The sequence below is a fragment of the Globicephala melas genome, chromosome 2 (genome assembly GCF_963455315.2).
Source record: "Globicephala melas chromosome 2, mGloMel1.2, whole genome shotgun sequence".
Lineage (NCBI taxonomy): Eukaryota > Metazoa > Chordata > Mammalia > Artiodactyla > Delphinidae > Globicephala > Globicephala melas.
The window spans coordinates 70,075,340-70,096,156 of NC_083315.2; the positions used below are offsets into that span (position 1 = coordinate 70,075,340).

General features: G+C 39.8%; 1 protein-coding gene across 1 annotated transcript in view; it reads left to right on the plus strand.

Moving 5' to 3' along the window:
- The window catches only part of HERC1 (HECT and RLD domain containing E3 ubiquitin protein ligase family member 1), a 215,321-nt gene that overhangs the window by 86,975 nt on the left and 107,529 nt on the right, over positions 1-20,817 (plus strand). Inside the window, exons 19-24 of the mRNA XM_060294157.1 lie at positions 988-1,161; positions 12,307-12,421; positions 12,510-12,630; positions 14,436-14,607; positions 17,135-17,447; positions 17,895-18,015. Coding sequence (XP_060150140.1) covers positions 988-1,161; positions 12,307-12,421; positions 12,510-12,630; positions 14,436-14,607; positions 17,135-17,447; positions 17,895-18,015 — 1,016 coding nt within the window. The remainder of the gene's footprint in view (positions 1-987; positions 1,162-12,306; positions 12,422-12,509; positions 12,631-14,435; positions 14,608-17,134; positions 17,448-17,894; positions 18,016-20,817) is intronic.

A 20,817-nucleotide genomic window follows, 5' to 3' on the forward strand; every position in this document is an offset into this window, starting at 1 on the left:
CTGCCTGCCAATGCAGGGGACACGGGTTTGAGCCCTGGTCCAGGAAGATCCCACATGCCACGGAGCAACTAAGCCCGTGTGCTACAACTACTGAGCCTGTGTTCTAGAGCCCATGAGCCACAACTACTGAGCCTGTACGCTACAACTCCTGAAGCCCACGCGCCTAGAGCCCATGCTCTGCAACAAGCCACCACAGCGAGAAGCCGGTGCACCGCAACAAAGAGTAGCCCCCGCTCACCGCAACTAGAGAAAGCCCGTGTGCAGCAATGAAGACCCAACACAGCCAAAAATAAATGATAATAATAAAAAACAAAGATAAGCAGTAGCTTCTAAAAAAAATACTTGCATATATTAGGAAGAGGCTCTTGTCTGTAAAATTGTAAATAAATGATAATTTAGTTATATTGTGGGTTAAATTGACTTTGGGTATTAGCCCGGGAACCTGTCATTTAGAGAAGTGTTTTGTTTTTTAAATGGAAAATGAATTCTTAATGCCAAATGTCCCATTGGAAAGTTAGGAACCACCTGAACAAATGTAAATATCAGTTGAGAAATTGTTCAAGTATCAATATCTTTGATCTCCCTTAAATCATACTGAAGTGATTATTTTCCCTTAAGTCTACAAAAAGAAAAGAAAAATCTTGTCTAGTCTCTTTCCCAGTGGTCCCATGTTTCTCAACAAGGATATCAATCCGTTTTGAGCAAGAAAGTTCTTTGTTACACAAGACTGTGCTGCACATGTAGGGCCCTGCCTACCAAAATGCCAGAACTCCTCCCTGGAATGTTACATTTAGTCACATAAAGAAAGGGGTGATACTATGCCCAATTGAGAAGCATTAAAGGACTTTACCTTTGTAGCATCTACTTAAAATGGTTTGAAATGTATCATTTCATATGCATTAAGTAAATATGGTAAACTTCTATTTGTAGCACCAAAATTTACAAAGCTTGAAATCGATAACTTGTGTAATTTTTTTTTTTTTTTAGATAAATGTATGAGTTGCCTATTAGAAGTAGCTCTTTCCGGAAATGAAGAACAGAAGCCTTTTGATTACAAATTGCGGCCTGAAATTGCTATCTACGTAGACTTGGCATTGGGTTGTTCAAAAGAGCCGGCTCGAAGCCTTTGGATCAGCATGCAGGATTATGCTATTAGTAAAGGTAAGATGAAGAGGATAAAGGGGCTAAATATGTAGATAGCTCATAATACCGACTAATATAAGTATAGTATAATATATGTAAATAGAAAATCACAGGGATTACCCTATTACTTTTTTATAGAAAAAGGGATTTTACAATTAACATTTTTTTAGGACTTCCCTGGTGGCGCAGTGGTTGGGAGTCCGCCTGCTGATGCAGGGGACACAGGTTCGTGCCCCGGTCCGGGAGGATCCCACATGCCGTGGAGCGGCTGGGCCCGTGAGCCATGGCCGCTGAGCCTGCGCGTCTGGAGCCTGTGCTCCGCAACGGGAGAGGCCACAGCAGTTAGAGGCCCGTGTACCGCAAAAAAAAAAAAAACACCTCTAACATTTTTTAAAAATAAATTTATTTGTTTTATTATTTTTATTTTTGGCTGTGTTGTGTCTTTGCTGCTGAGTGCGGGCTTTCTCTAGTGCGGTGAGCGGGGGCCTCTCACCACGGTGGCTTCTCTTGTCACGGAGCGTGGGCTTCAGCAGTTGTGGCATGCTGGCTCAGTAGCTGTGGCTCACAGGCTCTAGAGCACAGGCTCAGCAGTGGTGTCACACGGGCCCAGTTGCTCCAGAGCATGTGGGATCTTCCCGGACCAGGGTTCGAACCCATGTCGCCTTCATTGTCAGGTGGATTCTCAACCACTGCACCACAAGGGAAGTCTCTACAATTAACATTTTAAAAACAGTTTCTTATTCCTGTTAGTGGAACATTTTGAAGTGCTTGGTATGAAACCTCGTGTATTCTTTTATATACATATATCCTACTTGAAGAAAATCCACTGTGGGAAAATTGAGATTAGTGTGAAAAATAAATCCAAAGGCAGCATTTTACTGAAGGATTCCATGCAGCATAAATGGATCTAGTATAAGAGTCTGTTTAATGAATCTCTTCCCTTTGTGAGCCCTGGTGAAGAACTGAAATTATGTGTATGTGGAAGTCTGAGCTCTGGGCTTGGGTCATTTTCCTCCTGTATAAAACACTTGCCCATTTTAGAGTGCTAGTGAAGATACCAGTTTGAAATGAGGTATATTATTAAGTACAGCAGTAAAGTGCTTTGCAAGTGTGTAGTGGTATTTCAGTTTCTAATATTACTTGATTAATAAAATTAATTTTATGTACAAGTTTTCAAAGGTTGTACCTGATTTCTTTTTAGCTCTCATCCACTTTGAACAATGACTTGGATTGTTCAGAATCACATATCCCTAGTTGTCTTTCTCCACATTGCTCTTTCTTTAGTCCCTGCTCCCCTGTGTCTTTGGATTTTCTTCCTTCTGTGATAAAAATGGTAAAAGTAAATACATTTTCACCTTTACTTCGTATAATAAAAATGAGATACATATCATTCAGATCTTTAAAACACCAGTGAGATGATACCTTTGAAAGTTTAATCTCATCCAATTTGTCATTCATTTATTCATTCTATCGTGTTGACTTTCACCAGTGGTAGAAAAGTATGATAGTGGAGGAGAAAAAAAGCTTACTTTCTAAGTTGTATTTTCTGATATCCTCTTATTTGCATCATTTTCTTGGAATGTGCGGTTAGGTTTTTTTTTTTATAAATTTATTTTTATTTATTTTTGGCTGCCTTGCGTCTTTGTTGCTGCGCGTGGGCTTTCTCTAGTTGCGGTGAGTGGGGGCTACTCTTCATTGCACAGGCTTCTCATTACTGTGGCTTCTCTGGTTGCAGAGCACGGGCTCTAGGCACGCAGGCTTCAGTAGTTGTGGCACGTGGGCTCAGTAGTTGTGGCTCGCGGGCTCTAGAGTGCAGGCTCAGTAGTTGTGGTGCACGGGCCTAGTTGCTCCGTGGCATGTGGGATCTTCCTGGACCAGAGCACGAACCTGTGTCCCCTGTACTGGCAGGTGGATTCTTAACCACTGCGGCACCATTATCACTTGTTACTTTTCAGTGAGCACTTGAAAAAACTGGATATAAACATAAAGTGAATAAAAACTCTTACGGCTCCATTTGTTCAATTGCTTGTACACTATAGCCTAGACTTTATACCTGAGTAATGCTTGGTATGAAATGACTATAACTTTAGCGAAGGTGTTTTAAAAGAACCTATTATTATAAACATTGCACAGGAGGATAATCCCTGATAAATTTGACATACTGCAAAGGATGTTACTTCAGTTTGCTTTTAAATTGAATATTAGCCTTCTTGAAATGGGGTCGTTTGATTTTAAGTCATAGCAGTTTTCAGAATAGCAAGCAATCCCTTGGAACAGATGATATCTCAAGAACCTAGTGTGGAAAATTTTGTGTGTAATACAGACTATCATTTTAAGATTCTCTGTTGGCTATAAGATTTTCTTAAAATCTTACATGCTTATATTCACTTTTTCACCTGTAAAATAGTTAAGTCTGAACTTAATTTTTACCTAAGTATCCAGAAATGACTGGAAAACCAAGCTGTAAAATTTTTGTCTTAAGATAGGAGTTTTAAAAAGGAATTAAGAACAGATAAAGTTAACTTGGTGCTTAATATTTTCCAAGAGTGTTTTTTGTTTGTTTGGGTTTGTTGTTGTTGTTTTAACATCTTTATTGGAGTATAATTGCTTTACAATGGTGTGTTAGTTTCTGCTTTACAACAAAATGAATCAGTTACATATATACATATGTTCCCATATCTCTTCCCTCTTGCGTCTCCCTCCCTCCCACCCTCCCTATCCCATCACTCCAGGCGATCACAAAGCACCTAGCTGATCTCCCTGTGCTGTGCGGCTGCTTCCCACTAGCTATCTACCTTACGTTTGGTAGTGTATATATGTCCATGCCTCTCTCTCGCTTTGTCACAGCTTACCCTTCCGCCTCCACATATCCTCAAGTCCATTCTCTAGTAGGTCTGTGTCTTTATTCCTGTCTTACCCCTAGGTTCTTTATGACATTTTTTTTCTTAAATTCCATATATATGTGTTAGCATACGGTATTTGTCTCTCTCTTTCTGACTTACTTCACTCTCTATGACAAACTCTAGGTCTATCCACCTCATTACAAATAGCTCAATTTCGTTTCTTTTTATGGCTGAGTAATATTCCATTGTATGTATGTGCCACATCTTTATCCATTCATCTGATGATGGACACTTAGGTTGTTTCCATCTCCGGGCTATTGTAAATAGAGCTGCAATGAACATTTTGGTACATGACTCTTTTTGAATTATGGTTTTCTTAGGGTATATGCCCAGTAGTGGGATTGCTGGGTCATATGGTAGTTCTATTTGTAGTTTTTAAAGGAACCTCCATACTGTTCTCCACAGTGGCTGTATCAATTTACATTCCCATCAACAGTGCAAGAGTGTTCCCTTTTCTCCACAACCTCTCCAGCATTTGTTGTTTCTAGATTTTTTGATGATGGCCATTTTGACTGGTGTGAGGTGATATCTCATTGTAGTTTTGATTTGCATTTCTCTAATGATTAGTGATATTGAGCATTCTTTCATGTGTTTGTTGGCAGTCTGTATATCTTCTTTGGAGAAATGTCTATTTAGGTCTTCTGCCCAGTTTTGGATTGGGTTGTTTGTTTTTTTGTTATTAAGATGCATGAGCTGCTTATAAATTCTGGAGATTAATCCTTTGTCAGTTGCTTCATTTGCAAAAATTTTCTCCCATTCTGAGGGTTGTCTTTTGGACTTGTTTATGGTTTCCTTTGCTGTGCAAAAGCTTTGAAGTTTCATTAGGTTCCATTTGTTTATTTTTGTTTTTATTTCCATTTCTCTAGGAGGTGCGTCAAAAAGGATCTTGCTGTGATTTATATCATAGAGTGTCCTGCCTATGTTTTCCTCTAAGAGTTTGATAGTTTCTGGCCTTACATTTAGGTCTTTAATCCATTTTGAGCTTATTTTTGTGTATAGTGTTAGGGAGTGATCTAATCTCATACTTTTACAGGTACTTGTACAGTTTTCCCAGCACCACTTATTGAAGAGGCTGTCCTTTCTCCACTGTACATTCCTGCCTCCTTTATCAAAGATAAGGTGACCATATGTGCGTAGGTTTATCTCTGGGCTTTCTATCCTGTTCCATTGATCTGTCTTTCTGTTTTTATGCCAGTACCATATTGTCTTGATTACTGTAGCTTTGTAGTATAGTCTGAAGTCAGGGAGCCTGATTCCTCCAGCTCCGTTTTTCGTTCTCAAGATTGCTTTGGCTATTTGGGGTCTTTTGTGTTTCCATACAAATAGTGAATTTTTTTGTTCTAGTTCTGTGAAAAATGCCAGTGGTAGTTTGATAGGGATTGCACTGAATCTGTAGATTGCTTTGGGTAGTATAGTAGTTTTCACAATGTTGATTCTTCCAATCCAAGAACATGGTGTATCTCTCTATCTATTTGTATCATCTTTAATTTCTTTCATCAGTGTCTTATAATTTTCTCCATATAGGTCTTTTGTCTCCTTAGGTAGGTTTATTCCTAGATATTTTATTCTTTTTGTTGCAGTGGTAAATGGGAGTGTTTTCTTGATTTCACTTTCAGATTTTTCATCCTTAGTGTATAGGAATGCCAGAGATTTCTGTGCATTAATTTTGTATCCTGCTACTTTACCAAATTCGTTGATAAGCTCTAGTAGTTTTCTGGTAGCATCTTTAGGATTCTCTATGTATAGTATCATGTCATCTGAAAGCAGTGACTGCTTTACTTCTTCTTTTCCAATTTCGATTCCTTTTATTTCCTTTTCTTCTCTGATTGCTGTGGCTTAAACTTCCAAAACTATGTTGAATAAGAGTGGTGAGAGTGGGCAACCTTGTCTTGTTCCTGATCTTAGTGGAAATGCTTTCAGTTTTTCACCATTGAGGACGATGTTGGCTGTGGGTTTGTCATATATAGCCTTTATTATTGAAGAACTTTCCCTGTATGCCTACTTTCTGCAGGGTTTTTATCATAAATGGGTGTTGAATTTTTTTGAAAGCTTTCTCTGCATCTATTGAGATCATATGATTTTTCTCCTTCAGTTTGTTAATATGGTGTATCACGTTGATTGATTTGCATATATTGAAGAATTCTTGCATTCCTGGAATAAACCCCACTTGATCATGGTGTATGATCCGTTTAATGTGCTGTTGGATTCTGTTTGCTAGTATTTTGTTGAAGATCCTTGCATCTATGTTCATCAGTGATATTGGCCTGTAGTTTTCTTTCTTTGTGACATCCTTGTCTGGTTTTGGTATCAGGGTGATGGTGGCCTCATAGAATGAGTTTGGGAGTGTTCCTCCCTCTGCTATATTTTGGAAGAGTTTCAGAAGGATAGCTGTTAGCTCTTCTCTAAATGTTTGATAGAATTCACCTGTGAAGCCATCTGGTCCTGGGCTTTTGTTTGCTGGAAGATTTTTAATCACAGTTTCAATTTCAGTGCTTGTGATTGGTCTGTTCATATCTTCTATTTCTTCCTGATTCAGTCTTGGCAGGTTGTGCATTTATAAGAATTTGTCCATTTCTTCCAGGTGGTCCATTTTATTGGCATAGAGTTGCTTGTAGTAATCTCTCATGATCTTTTGTATTTCTGCAGTGTCAGTTGTTACTTCTTTTTCATTTCTAATTCTATTGATTTGAGTCTTCTCCCTTTTTTTCTTGATGAGTCTGGCTAATGGTTTATCAATCTTGCTTATCTTCTCAAAGAACCAGCTTTTAGTTTTATTGATCTTTGCTGTCGTTTCCTTCATTTCTTTTTCATTTATTTCTGATCTGATTTTTATGATTTCTTTCCTTCTGCTAACTTTGGGGGGTTTTTGTTCTTCTTTCTCTAATTGCTTTAGGTGCAATGTTAGGTTGTTTATTCGAGATGTTTCCTGTTTCTTAAGGTAGGATTGTATTGCTATAAACTTCCCTCTTAGAACTGCTTTTGCTGTATCCCATAGATTTTGGGTTGTCGTGTCTCCATTATCATTTGTTTCTAGGTATTTTTTTATTTCCTCTTTGATTTCTTCAGTGAGCACTTTGTTAATAAGTAGTGTATTGTTTAGCCTCCATGTGTTTGTATTTTTTACAGATCTTTTCCTGTAATTGATGTCTAGTCTCATAGCATTGTGGTCAGAAAAGATACTTGATATGGTTTCAATTTTCTTAAATTTACCAAGGCTTGATTTGTGACCTAAGATATGATCTATCCTGGAGAATGTTCCATGAGCACTAGAGAAAAATGTGTATTCTGTTGTTTTTGGATGGGATGTCTATAAATATCAATTAAGTCCATCTTGTTTAATGTATCATTTAAAGCTTGTGTTTCCTTATTTATTTTCATTTTGGATGATCTGTCCATTGGTGAAAGTGGGGTGTTAAAGTCCCCTACTATGTATGTGTTACTGTCGATTTCCCCTTTTATGGCTGTTAGTATTTGCCTTATGTATTGAGGTGCTCCTATGTTGGGTGCATAAATATTTATAATTGTTATATCTTCTTCTTGGATCGATCCCTTGATCATTATGTAGTGTCCTTCTTTGTCTCTTCTAATAGTCTTTATTTTAAAGTCTATTTTGGCTGATACGAGAATTGCTACTCCAGCTTTCTTTTGGTTTCCATTTGCATGAAATATCTTTTTCCATCCCCTTATTTTCATCTGTATGTGTCTCTAGGTCTGAAGTGGGTCTCTTGTAGACAGCAAATATATGGGTCTTGTTTTTGCATCCATTCTGCCAATCTGTGTCTTTTGGTGGGAGCATTTAGTCCATTTACATTTAAGGTAATTATCGATATGTATGTTCCTATTCCCATTTTCTTAATTGTTTTGGGTTCGTTATTGTAGGTCTTCCTTCCCTTGTGTTTCTTGCCTAGAGAAGATCCTTTAGCAGTTGTTGTAGAGCTGGTTTGGTGGTGCTGAACTCTCTCAGCTTTTGCTTGTCTCTAAAGGTTTTAATTGCTCCATCAAATCTGAATGAGATCCTTGCTGGGTAGAGTAATCTTGGTTGCGGGTTTTTCTCCTTTATCAGTTTAAATATGTCATGCCAGTCCCTTCTGGCTTGCAGAGTTTCTGCTGAAAGATCAGCTGTTAACCTGATGGGGATTCCTTTGTGTGTTATTTTTCCCTTGCTGCTTTTAATATGTTTTCTTTGTGTTTAATTTTTGACAGTTTGATTCATATGTGTCTTGGTGTATTTCTCCTTGGATTTATCCTGTAATGGGACTCTCTGTGCTTCCTGGACTTGATTAACTATTTCCTTTCCCATATTAGGGAAGTTTTCAACTATAATCTCTTCAAATATTTTCTCAGTCCCTTTCTTTTTCTCTTCTTCTTCTGGAACCCCTATAATTCGGATGTTGGTGCATTTAATGTCGCAGAGGTCTCTGAGACTGTCCTCAGTTCTTTTCATTCTTTTTTCTTTATTCTGCTCTGCAGTAGTTATTCCCACTATTTTATCTTCCAGGTCACTTATCCGTTCTTCTGCCTCAGTTATTCTGCTATTGATCCCATCTAGAGTATTTTTCATTTCATTTATTGTGTTGTTCATCATTGTTTGTTTCATCTTTAGTTCTTCTAGGTCCTTGTTAAATGTTTCTTGCATTTTGTCTATTCTATTTCCAAGATTTTGGATCATCTTTACTGTTATTATTCTGAATTCTTTTTCAGGTAGACTGCCTGTTTCCTCTTCATTTGTTAGGTCTGGTGGGTTTTTATATTGCTCCTTCATCTGCTGTATGTTTTTCTGTCTTCTCATTTTGCTTATCTTACTGTGTTTGGGGTCTCCTTTTTGCAGGCTGCAGGTTCGTAGTTCCCGTTGTTTTTGGTGTCTGTCCCCAGTGGCTAAGGTTGGTTCAGTGGGTTGTGTAGGCTTCCTGGTGGAGGGGACTAGTGCCTGTGTTCTGGTGGATGAGGCTGGATCTTGTCTTTCTGGTGGGCAGGTCCACGTCTGGTGGTGTGTTTTGGGGTGTCTGTGGACTTATTATGATTTTAGGCAGCCTCTCTGCTAATGGGTGGGGTTGTGTTCCTGTCTTGATAGTTGTTTGGCATAGGATGTTCAGCGCTGTAGCTTGCTGGTTGTTGAGTGAAGCTGGGTGCTGGTGTTGAGATGGAGATCTCTGGGAGATTTTTGCCGTTTGATATTATGTGGAGCTGGGAGGTCTCTTGATGACCAGTGTCCTGAAATTGGCTCTCCCACCTGAGAGGCACAGCACTGACTCCTGGCTGCAGCACCAAGAGCCTTTCATCCACATGGCTCAGAATAAAAGCGAGAAAAAGTAGAAAGAATTAGTAGAAGTAGAAAGAAAGAAAAAGAAAGGAGGGAGGGAGGAAGGAAGGATGGAAGGAGGGAAGGAAGGAAAAAAGAAAGAAGATAAAGTTAAATAAAATAAGATAAAATATAATAAAGTTATTAAAATAAAAAAATAATTATTAAGAAAAAAAAAACGGCCGGATAGAGCCCTTGGACAAATGGTGGCAGCAAAGCTATACAGACAAAATCTCACACAGAAGCGTACACATACACACTCACAAAAAAAGGAAAAGGGGAAAAAATCCTAAATCTTGCTCTCAAAGTCTGCCTCCTTAATTTGGGATGATTCGTTGTCTATTCATGTATTTCACAGATGTAGGGTACATCAAATTGATTGTGGAGCTTTAATCCGCTGCTTCTGAGGCTGCTGGGAGAGAGATCCCTTTCTCTTCTTTGTTCTCACAGCTCCGAGGGGCTCAGCTTTGGATTTGGCCCCGCCTCTGCGTGTACGTCACTGGAGGGCGTCTGTTCTTCGCTCAGACAGGATGGGGTTAAAGGAGCCGCTGATTTGGGGGCTCTGGCTCACTCAGGCCGGGGGGAGGGAGGGGCACGGAGTGCAGGGCGAGCCTGCGGCGGCAGAGGCCAGCGTGACGTTGCACCAGCCTGAGGCGCGCCGTGTGTTCTCCCGGGGAAGTTGTCCCTGGATCCCGGGACCCTGGCAGTGGCGGGTTGCACACGCTCCCTGGAAGGGGGCTGTGGATAGTGACCTGTGCTCGCACACAGGCTTCTTGGTGGCAGCAGCAGCAGCCTTAGCGTCTCATGCCTGTCTCTGCGGTCCGCGCTTTTAGCCGCGGCTTGTGCCCGTCTCTGGAGCTCCTTTAAGCAGCGCTGTTAATCCCCTCTCCTCGCGCACCAGGAAACAAAGAGGGAAGAAAAAGTCTCTTGCCTCTTCGGGAGGTCCAGACTTTTCCCTGGACTCCCTCCCGGCCAGCCGTGCCGCACTAACCCCCTGCAGGCTGCGTTCACGCCGCCAACCCCAGTCCTCTCCCTGCGCTCCGACCGAAGCCCGAGCCTCAGCTCCCAGCGCTGCCCGCCCCGGCGGGTGAGCAGACAAGCCTCTCGGGCTGGTGAGTGCCGGTCGGCAGCGATCCTCTGTGCGGGAATCTTTCCGCTTTGACCCCCACACCCCTGTTACTGTGCTCTCCTCCACGGCTCCGAAGCTTTCCCCCTCCGCCACCCGCAGTCTCCGCCCGTGAAGGGACTTCCTAGTGTGTGGAAACCTTTCCTCCTTCACAGCTCCCTCCCACTGGTGCAGGTCCCGTCCCTATCCTTTTGTCTCTGTTTATTCTTTTTCTTTTGCCCTACCCAGGTACGTGGGGGGGTTTCTTGCCTTTTGGGAGGTCTGAGGTCTTCTGCCAGCGTTCAGTAGGTGTTCTGTAGGAGTTGTTCCACGTGTAGATGTATTTCTGGTGTATCTGTGGGGAGGAAGGTGATCTCCGCGGCTTACTCTTCCGCCATCTTCCCGGCCTGCCGTCCCCACGACTGTCACGGCTTCGGCCGCCGGGGCCCCTCCAGAGCCGGCAGCCTCAGTGAGGCCGCCCTCCCCTCGGGCTCTGGGGCCGTTCCTTGATGGCGGAGGGAAGAGACCCCGAGCTGCGGGAGTTCCAGCTCTGCGGAAACGCGGGCTCCGTTCTTGGTTTTGTTTTTAAGTAGCATGGTAAATCTGTCAAATTAACAGTCTAGCAGACATTCTGGGAGTAGACAGTAAACCTCCCATCCCCATTTGGCATCTACTGAATGTATTTCATTTTTAAACTATAGAACTAGTGTGCTAACATGGAATTAAAGAAAGCAGCTGACTAGTTTTCATCATCTAATGCTGTGATTTGGGTTTTCAATTGCACATACTCATCTCTGTCCAAATGTTGTTTCATTTCTTACCTACCTAAATATACATGTATTCACAGTATCTGATGGCTTCAAATACCACATATATACATACTTGACTAGTTTACTCAGTATCTCCACTAGGGTGTCTAATACATAGTATTCAGAACCAGACTCCTGATTACAGATACCTATCCTCCCAAAGGGCTGTCCTTGTGATCTTCTCTCAGTAAAAGCCAGCTGCATTCTAAATACATTATAGTCATCCTTGTCTGCTCTCATGTGCACATCTGATCCATCAACAAATTTCTTCAGCTCTACCTTCAGAATACATCTGGAGTCTAACCACTTCTTACTAACCCCACTGCTACTACTATGTAATAATTCTGCTGTTGCTGTTCCTATAGTAAATTCTGCACTCAGCAGTTAGAGTGAGCCTTTTAAAACACAGATCACATCATCTCGTACCTCTGTTCACAGTTTCTAATGGTCCTTCCCATTTCCCTTAGTGTAAAACCTAGAGGACTTGCAATGGCCTGCAAGGCCCTATGTGATCTGGACCCCAGACAGCTTTCTAATGTCTCCTGCCACTCTCGTGCATGCACATTTTGCTCTAGCTGCTCTGTCCTCCTTGAACTCAGGCAGGGCCTCTACATAGTTTTTTTGAAAGGACACTGTTTGTGTGGCTTCTTCTCCTACCTCATCTAGATCTCTCTGCTTGATTGTAGCCTTACTGGGGACCTTCCCAAACTAGCTTATAAAAAATAGTAAACCCACACAGTACAGTATTCCCTGTTCTCCTCACCCTGCTTTTTTTTTCTCCATAGGATTTATCTGTCATATTAATGTTTTTATTTATTGTCACCTCATACCCCTCCCCTACCGCAACTAGAATATAAGCTCTGTGAGGTCTGGGACTTAGTTTTGTTCACTGCTGTGTTCCTAGCACAGTATGCGGGATCTAGTAGGTACGTTTGTTAAATAACTGCTTAGGAAAACGATAAAATTCAGGTGTTAGATTACTAAAGCTATTAAAATTACCTCTGAACTGTTTTCTGTGAAATGTTAGTGTATCATTTTTATTTTCAGATTGGGACAGTGCAACTTTAAGTAATGAGTCACTCTTGGACACTGTGTCTAGATTTGTTCTTGCAGCTCTTCTGAAACACACAAATTTACTCAGTCAAGCATGTGGAGAAAGCCGGCAAGTAACTTAAAACTATCCTCAGACAAATATTTGCTCTCATGATGTCAGAAGTTAAGTAACTTTTCTCTTTTGGTTCTTTATTTAGATATCAACCTGGTAAAAGCTTATCAGAAGTGTACCGTTGTGTGTACAAAGTTCGAAGTCGTTTACTTGCTTGCAAGAACCTTGAACTTATTCAGACCAGGTCATCATCAAGAGACAGATGGGTAAAGTTGGAAATCAGTTAATTTCTATGTTTTTCTGCAAGCTGTGAGAGATAGCTCCATATTTGTGTATGTGAGGGGAAAAAAAATGTGGCTTAATTATTGCAGATGTTCAATAAATATTGAGTAGTTCTTTTTCTAGTGAAAATAATTGGATGAGTAGAAGATTGGGGGTTTATTTAACCACCCGCTTATCAAATGTGATATGGCTGCTAAGGAAGTTTATATATTCTTAGGCCACATAGGTAATAACAACAAATTGAATTGTCCAAATCATATGAAATATTATTCCTTTGTTTTACGCTCTTCAGATCACGTTTGAATTATCCTATTTGATTTGGGGTGCCATAACTTATGAGGGATATTAGCAAACTTAGATTGGTTAAAGGTCTGAAAATCATCTTATACAAGAACTGGAAAGTGTCAGAAATGTTTAGCTTAGAGAATGAAAGCAAAGGGGGTCGTATGATAGGTGCCTTAAAGATATTTAAAGGACTTCCATGTAGGAGAGGAAATAAATGTGTTCCCTGTTGTTCCAGAGGGCACAGGTAGGACCAAAGGGTAACAACGGAATGGAGAATCATTGTTAGCTGAATGTAAGGAAAAAAGCCTTCTAATGATTAGAGTTGCCCACCGCTGGAGGTAAAGATTGAAAACTTTCATTAAGGATGTTCCAGAAGTAGTTCTTGCAACAAAAATGAGATGATTTCTAAAGTGCTTGGTAATCCTGATAGCACGATCCTATAATTATGAGTATAGCCTGATACCTCACCTTCAAAAGTGCTTACTTTGAAACGTCATATGTTAGTTGCTTTGCACTCCATTATTTAGATCTTAGATTTTAAAAAGCAAACTTTATCTCTACATTTGTATTATAGTATTCTTTTGGCATGCACTGATTTAATATTTGTGGATCCAACTATTTGTTAGTGACCTTGAAAGCCCATGAAATATACTAGTTAGCCATTTTGTTGAGTCTCAAATTTGAAACTTAAATATTGTGGAGATACATGACTTATGTATTTTGTGAGTCTGACTGACTGCTCAGTATTCCCATCCAATCATGAATCACAAAATAACTTTTATTGTACATCTGAGGATATCATTAAAAAATTTCACTTGTGCTTTATACTGAAATATGTGGGATGTTTGTGACTCTCTTCACCCCTGCTGTAAAGGACTCTTTTCTTTAGATGACTGCGAGGTAGCATAACCACCATGGGAAATAAAATTAACATTGTCCTTACCAGATTTCTAATTTTTGGTTTCCTCAGGGACAAACAAAGTAAAGAAAATAATTAAAAACAATACTGTTTGTATAATTGAGATTTGCTAAGAGAGTAGAACTTAAAATTTTTCACCAAAAAAAGGTTAAAAAATGCTGTTTTGTTTTAAATTAGCATTATTAAACATTTATACAGAGTAACAATAACATACACAGCTTGAGGGAGACTGAATGGAATCACATTTCATGTTCTTTACCTTTTATGCTTGGTGTCGTACTCAACTCATTTTAACTTAGCAGTTTACAGCAGAACAGCAATATGTATGAGTCAATTTACAGCATGACATTTTAATCAAAATATTGAGGAAGAGAGCATAGTTAGATGTTTCTGTATATTATGTGTACATACATTCTTTCTAATCTTTTCAGATTTATCCAGTATATCTTTTGTTTTTGTGGTAAAATTCATGTGTTATTACTGCTATTAGCATTATTTTCCATGATAAAAAAGTCAAGGTTTTAATGATATTTTTCAAAATTAAAAAATATATATATTCAGTGTAGCTCTGATCATTTCTTTAAGATCTCGGAAAACCAAGACTCTGCAGATGTTGATCCTCAGGAGCATTCATTTACCCGGACCATTGATGAAGAAGCTGAAATGGAAGAACAGGCTGAGCGAGATAGGGAAGAGGGGCATCCAGAGCCGGGGGATGAGGAGGAAGAACGGGAACACGAAGTGATGACAGCTGGCAGTGAGTATATCTGTCTTGCTTTACAGATACACACTGTGGCATTCTTTTTGGTAGGGAAACTGACTGTAGAAGAGAGAGGCAAAAACATTTCCTTACAGTTTTTCTAAAGAGGTGTGATATTCTCCTGATGATCTGATTAGCTACATTTCAGTTCTTACAACTGCTAGTTCCGTTCTGAAGCTGTTGGATTGCATGTTTTGGGCTGAAAAGCTCTGGAAGCAGGCTTTTGGAAACAGTACCTGTTCCACTGAGTCTCATTTATGAAGTGATGCCCATGAGTCATTGGATAGGGACATTCAAAGCATGTTCTCTGGAGGGTACCAACTTGTCCATTCACCTGGCTGGCCTCTGAGTGGTGAGGAAGAGAGCCCCTTTCTAAGCCTATTAGGAGAGCCCAGTTATTTTCCATATGTAGAACTTTTTAAATTATAAACTTCTCCCACTGACTCACTGCTGATTTCAGTAGAGAGCAAGAATATACATGAGAATATTATTGGCTGGTGAATGACATTTTTCATACTTTTTTATTACAAGGCTACAGATAGTTTTACAATGTAATCATTTAGATGTTTAAAGAGAAATATGGAAGCTTTGAAACATTTGTTATCTTTTGAGTGATCTGGCTGTTTCAAGTTAAAGTGTATATTTACTTTTGTAGCCTAAAACATTTTGGCCATCTATGCATTTGGTATTGAGATTGTATATATATTTCAGTCAATTTGACACTTACTTTATTATCAATTTATCTGTGTTGTGCATACTTCTAAAAATGATTCTGAGGTGACTCAAAACAAGGCCAAAACCCATTAAAACAAGAGGAGAAATATAAGGTTCAGATGGAGAAGAGGGGATTGGAGATGAGGAGGTGGAGAATAATTTTATATATATATATTAAAATATATGTATATATATAACGTGTGTGTGTGTGTATATATATATATATATATTTTTTTTTTTTTGCTGTGCTGCATGGCTTGCAGGATCTTAGCTCCCCAACCAGGGATTGATTGAACCTGGGCCCTGGAAGTGAGAGCACTGAGTCCTAACCACGGGACCGCCAGGAAATTCCCAGAGAATAATTATATTTTAAAACCTAGGCTGAGGGAACATTTACAGATGAACTTAAGACTTAGTTTAGAAATTCCTAAAAGCAAAGACCAAAGGGGAAAGCACAGTAACAAAAGATAACCCTCAATTATATTAAAAGAAAGCGTAATAGTTACCCAGGGAGTAATAATTTTTAAACTAGCTGCCATTTTTGAGCATCAGTTATATGCTGGGTACTGGGTCAAATGCTTCACATAGATTAACTCATAATCCTCTCCGTCTTAGATGATTTCTAGTATTACCCTGTTCTAAAGATGGACAAACTGAGGTTTAAGGAGGCAAAATTATGTGCCTAGGGCCACTGTTCGTAGCAGCTGGAATTAGAACCAGGTCTGCCCCAAATTCCAGTAACCATTCTCTTAATTACTTTAACTGATTTCTAGCTTTAGACTGTTAGTTCGTTGCTTTGATTTTCTTAGAAATAAGGGACTTTCAACAGCATAATGAATATATTGTCATAATAATACTTTGAAACATACAAATGCATTTTTAAAGTTTGTACTTCCATATTAACAGACAAATCTAGTATTTTACTAACTTTCTTGCCTGGGTTCCCCCTTAAAAATACTATCTTCACTTAAATTTGAGTAAAACATTCTTTTCCTATTGTGAAATGCCTATCACTGCATCAGAACCTTGTTAAACCCACTTTTTACACTTGTGAACTGGGAAGAGCTGGCATAAGATGGACATTCCTGGTGATACTATTTGACTCTGGGGGCCGTCTTGGCCGTATTATTATAACCAGATTCTGTTTCAGCAAAGACCTTTAATGGTTGTGCTTATGTAATATGTTTAAAATACAACAAAGTGTAGGTATTAGGAATTATATGGACTTCGGAAGGGGAAAGGGGGCTCTTCATTATAACTAATGCAACTTAACTTTTGTCTGTTTCTTTTGTAACCTGACAATTTCAAACCAAGGTTGTGAACATTTCAGAAATAGGCAGTTATTTTTATCTAACCCAGTGATTCTCAAACTTCAGTGGCCTTCAAAATCAGCTGGAGGGCTTGTTAAAACGTACATTGCTGGCTCCATGCCTAGAGCTTCTGATTAGAAAGTCTGGGATGGGCCCAGCATTTTTCATTTCTAACAAGTGCCAGATGATGTTGATGCTGCTCTTCTAGAACCACACTTTGCAAACTACTGATCAAACTTATAAGAGTAGAAATAGAATCAACCAAATCTAAATTCTGTAAAGGCGTAAGTATTTCCTATTGTAATTTTTATAAAAAGTTTAATGTTATACGTGTATTTTTGATAAAATTTAACTTAGTTACTTAGTATTTAATGTCTAAAAAATGATTTTCCCTCTTTCAATAAGTTTTTGGTCCAAACTTTTTGACTGTTTTTATTGTTATTTTCTTTGCTCTTCTCTCCCCATGTGTTAAGACCTTGTTTTTGTGTTACATGTTACAGAAATCTTTCAGTGTTTCCTCTCAGCCCGTGAAGTAGCTCGTAGCCGAGATCGAGATAGAATGAACAGTGGGGCAGGGTCTGGGGCTCGAGCTGATGATCCACCTCCTCAGTCTCAGCAAGAGCGAAGGGTCAGCACAGACCTTCCTGAGGGTCAGGATGTGTACACTGCTGCCTGCAACTCCGTGATCCATCGATGTGCCCTGTTAATATTAGGAGTAAGTCCTGTGATTGATGAGCTTCAGAAGCGAAGGGAAGAAGGACAGTTGCAGCAGCCTTCCACAAGTGCCTCTGAAGGGGGTGGACTTATGACCAGGTGGGACTGACTAGAAACTTAAAACATTTCTCTCCTCTCCTTGTTTCTTTATGCATTGAAATGGTTTATTCTCACTTATTGTATTCTGAAATTAACACAGACATGGAGGAGGAAATACAAATTGACAAGGATGAATTTAATGTAAAGAGTGATACTAATTCAGCCTGGAGTATAAATTTCTGATTAAATGAGGAGGCACAATTTTTCACACATATAAACAACAGTAGTTGATTGGCATAATTCTGTAATTTAGTGGCATGGAAGTTATTCTAATGTAATTGAGAAGGACTTTGTGCTTAGACCTGACTGAGAGCCAGGGTTTTCCATTGACAGACATAATTACTCCTCACTGTGTGTGTGTTTTATCTCTGTGCTGCTAGTTCCATTCAATTTTATGTTCACTAACAGTCCCAAATCGAAAAACTTTTCTTTGTGCATGTGAGACAGGAGTGAAAGTCTTACTGCAGAGAGCCGGCTAATCCACGCAAGTCCAAATTATAGACTGATCAAATCGAGGAGTGAATCTGATTTGTCTCAGCCTGAATCAGATGAAGAGGGTTACGCACTGGTAGGTATACCTAGATTTAGTAAAGAAGGAATTTTGTATAGCAACGTAAGACTTTGGTTAGAGTAAGTAATATACGTTTGTTTTAGACATACAAAAACCTTTTTAAAAGAACTTCTAAGAGAAATGAGATAACTATATTGCATAGGTATTTATCATCTCTATGTTAGTGACTCAGATATCTCTCTTTAGCTCTGACTTGTTCCTAAACTCCAAATTCACGTATTTGACTCTTTGATGGACGTTCTACCTGAACATCTCAGGTGACCACAATCTTAACCTATTCAAAAATAAACTCATTTTTCTCCTGAACCTCTTCTCTCACATTCCCTATCTTAGTAAGTGTTACTATTAACTACCCAGGCTGGAAACCTGGGTTCATCCTTGACTCTACTTTTTCTTAATTCCTGGTCCCTGCAGCCTCCTCACTCCCCACAGTCCAATTAGTCAAACCTTGAAAATTTTACTCTTAATATCTTTGTACTATGTCCTGCCCATCCCTCTTGCCACTGCTCTGTCTCAAACTTTCCTTCTCTTTTGCCTGGCCTGGTACAAAACTCTCCAAACTGGTTGCCCCATCTCTTGTCTTATGCCCATCTTCAACATTTCACTAGAATAATATACCTGAAATACAAATCTGTTTATATCTCCTCTACTTAAAATCTTTCAGTAGCTCTCAGTTCTCTATCAAAAAAGCCTCAGGACCTGAACTGCAGGCATTTAAGGTAAAAATCAAAGAAGTGCGATGCTGATTTATATAAGGAGTAGAAAGTAATATGTGCTATAGTGTGACGGGTAAAATAAATTATAGAATGAAAGCTGTCTAATAGATAGCTGCTATTTGAATAGTTTTGGACTTAGAGTTGATAGCTGGATTTTCATTTTGGCTGATCCTCTGCCTTATATGTGAATCTGTATGTGCTACTTGACTTCTCTGGGCCTTAGTGTCCCATTGTATGATATGAGGATTGTAGTGCCTGTTGTGTAGGTGGTAATGTGTTAGACTTGGCTTCTGAACCCGATCCTACTGATGAATAGCTTTGAGACCTTGGTCATGTCACATGATAGCTCAAACGGAAACTCTGGGTTTTTTGGATTGAGATTCATTTTTAGCTCTGAAATTCTTCTCTTATGAATTGAGAAACTGGATGTGAAAATATTTTTGAGAAGTATAGAGTGCTACATAAACATGAAGCTATTGTTTAAAAGAAACTTCCAAGTGTGAAAGATTCCTCCTCTGAGGAAAGTTGAACAGTGTCTTCAAGCAAGTTTCATTGTATGTTTTTGTTTGTTCTTCCTCCGTTTATTCTTCATTCCCGTTATTATTTCTGTGCTCCCAGTTCACATTCCCAGTCTTGCCGTCTACTGAGATTCCTCTCTGTCCATTTATGTTTCCAAGTTGATCAGTCTCATTATCTAGTCTCCTAGCCCTGTGACAGTTTTATAACAGATCATGTCACTCTGTCCTCAAAACCTCCAATGACTTTACTGTTTCTCAGAGTAGAAGCCTAGGTCCCTGCAGGGGCCTATAAGACTCTACATTCCTGGCCTCACTCCTCTCTGATCTCCTCTGCTGCTACTCTCTTTCTTGATGACTCTCCTTCTGCCACACTGACACCTCTTGGCTTTTCCATGAACATACCACACAACTTCCCCATAGGGCCTTTACATGGCTGTTTCTTCTGACTGGAATACTGTTGTCTGTAGGCAAATCCCCTTGCTTCAAGTCTTCGTTCTGATGTTACTTTTTCAGTGACACCTACCCTGACCACTCTATTTGAAATTCCAGTTTGCTCTCCTTTCCAGATATTCACTCTCTGTCTGTTTTGCCTTGCTCTGTCCCCCTCACCCCCTGGCACCTAACATTATTTGCTATATTTATCAGTTTCTCTTAGTCTACACTAGAATATAAGCTCCCTGAGGATAGAAGTTTTTGCTGTTTTATTCACTGCTGTATCCCAAGTACCTATAGTGCCTGGCACACAGTAGGCAGTCATTAAATATTTTTTTAACGAATGAATGTCTGTCTAATCTATTTTGGTAAAATTTCTGTGCCTATTTGTTCTTTCCACTCTTCAATATAGGCCCTTGTTACTTTTGCCTGAACTGGTAGTTTTCAAACTGATCTCCCTACTTTTTCTAGTTCCTCTCCTTTGATACTGCTCCCAGAGGTAGAGCTCTTAAAAACGTACACAACGGACTTCCCTGGTGGTGCACTGGTTAAGAATCCGCCTGCCAATGCAGGGCACACGGGTTTGACCCCTGGTCCAGGAAGATCCCACATGCCACGGAGCAACTAAGCCCGTGAGCCACAACTACTGAGCCCGTGTGTCATAACTACTGAAGCCGGTGAGCCTAGAGCCCATGCTGTGCAACAAGAGAAGCCACCGCAGTGAGAAGCCTGCGCACCACAATGAAGAGTAGTCCCTGCTCGCTGCAACTAGTGAAAGCCTGCGCGCAGCAACGAAGACCCAACACAGCCAAAAATAAAAACAAATAAATAAATTTTAAAAAAAACAACACAGACACACACACACAAACACAACAAGAACAACAACAGAACACCTGCTGGTCATGCTACCTTCCTATTAAAAAAAAAACTCAGTGACTCTGCACTGCCTACCCAGAAATCAAAGATTCTGGAAAATGTTGCTTGCCTGCTTTTGAAGCCAGTTTTCCCCTGCGGTAATCTGCATTTTTGCCATAGCATAGTAGTCCATCTGCCAGACTCCAAACATACCTTTTGAGCCTCTGCTCAAGCATCGTTTGCCTTAAATGTCCTTCTCCTGGGTTTTGTTGATGAAG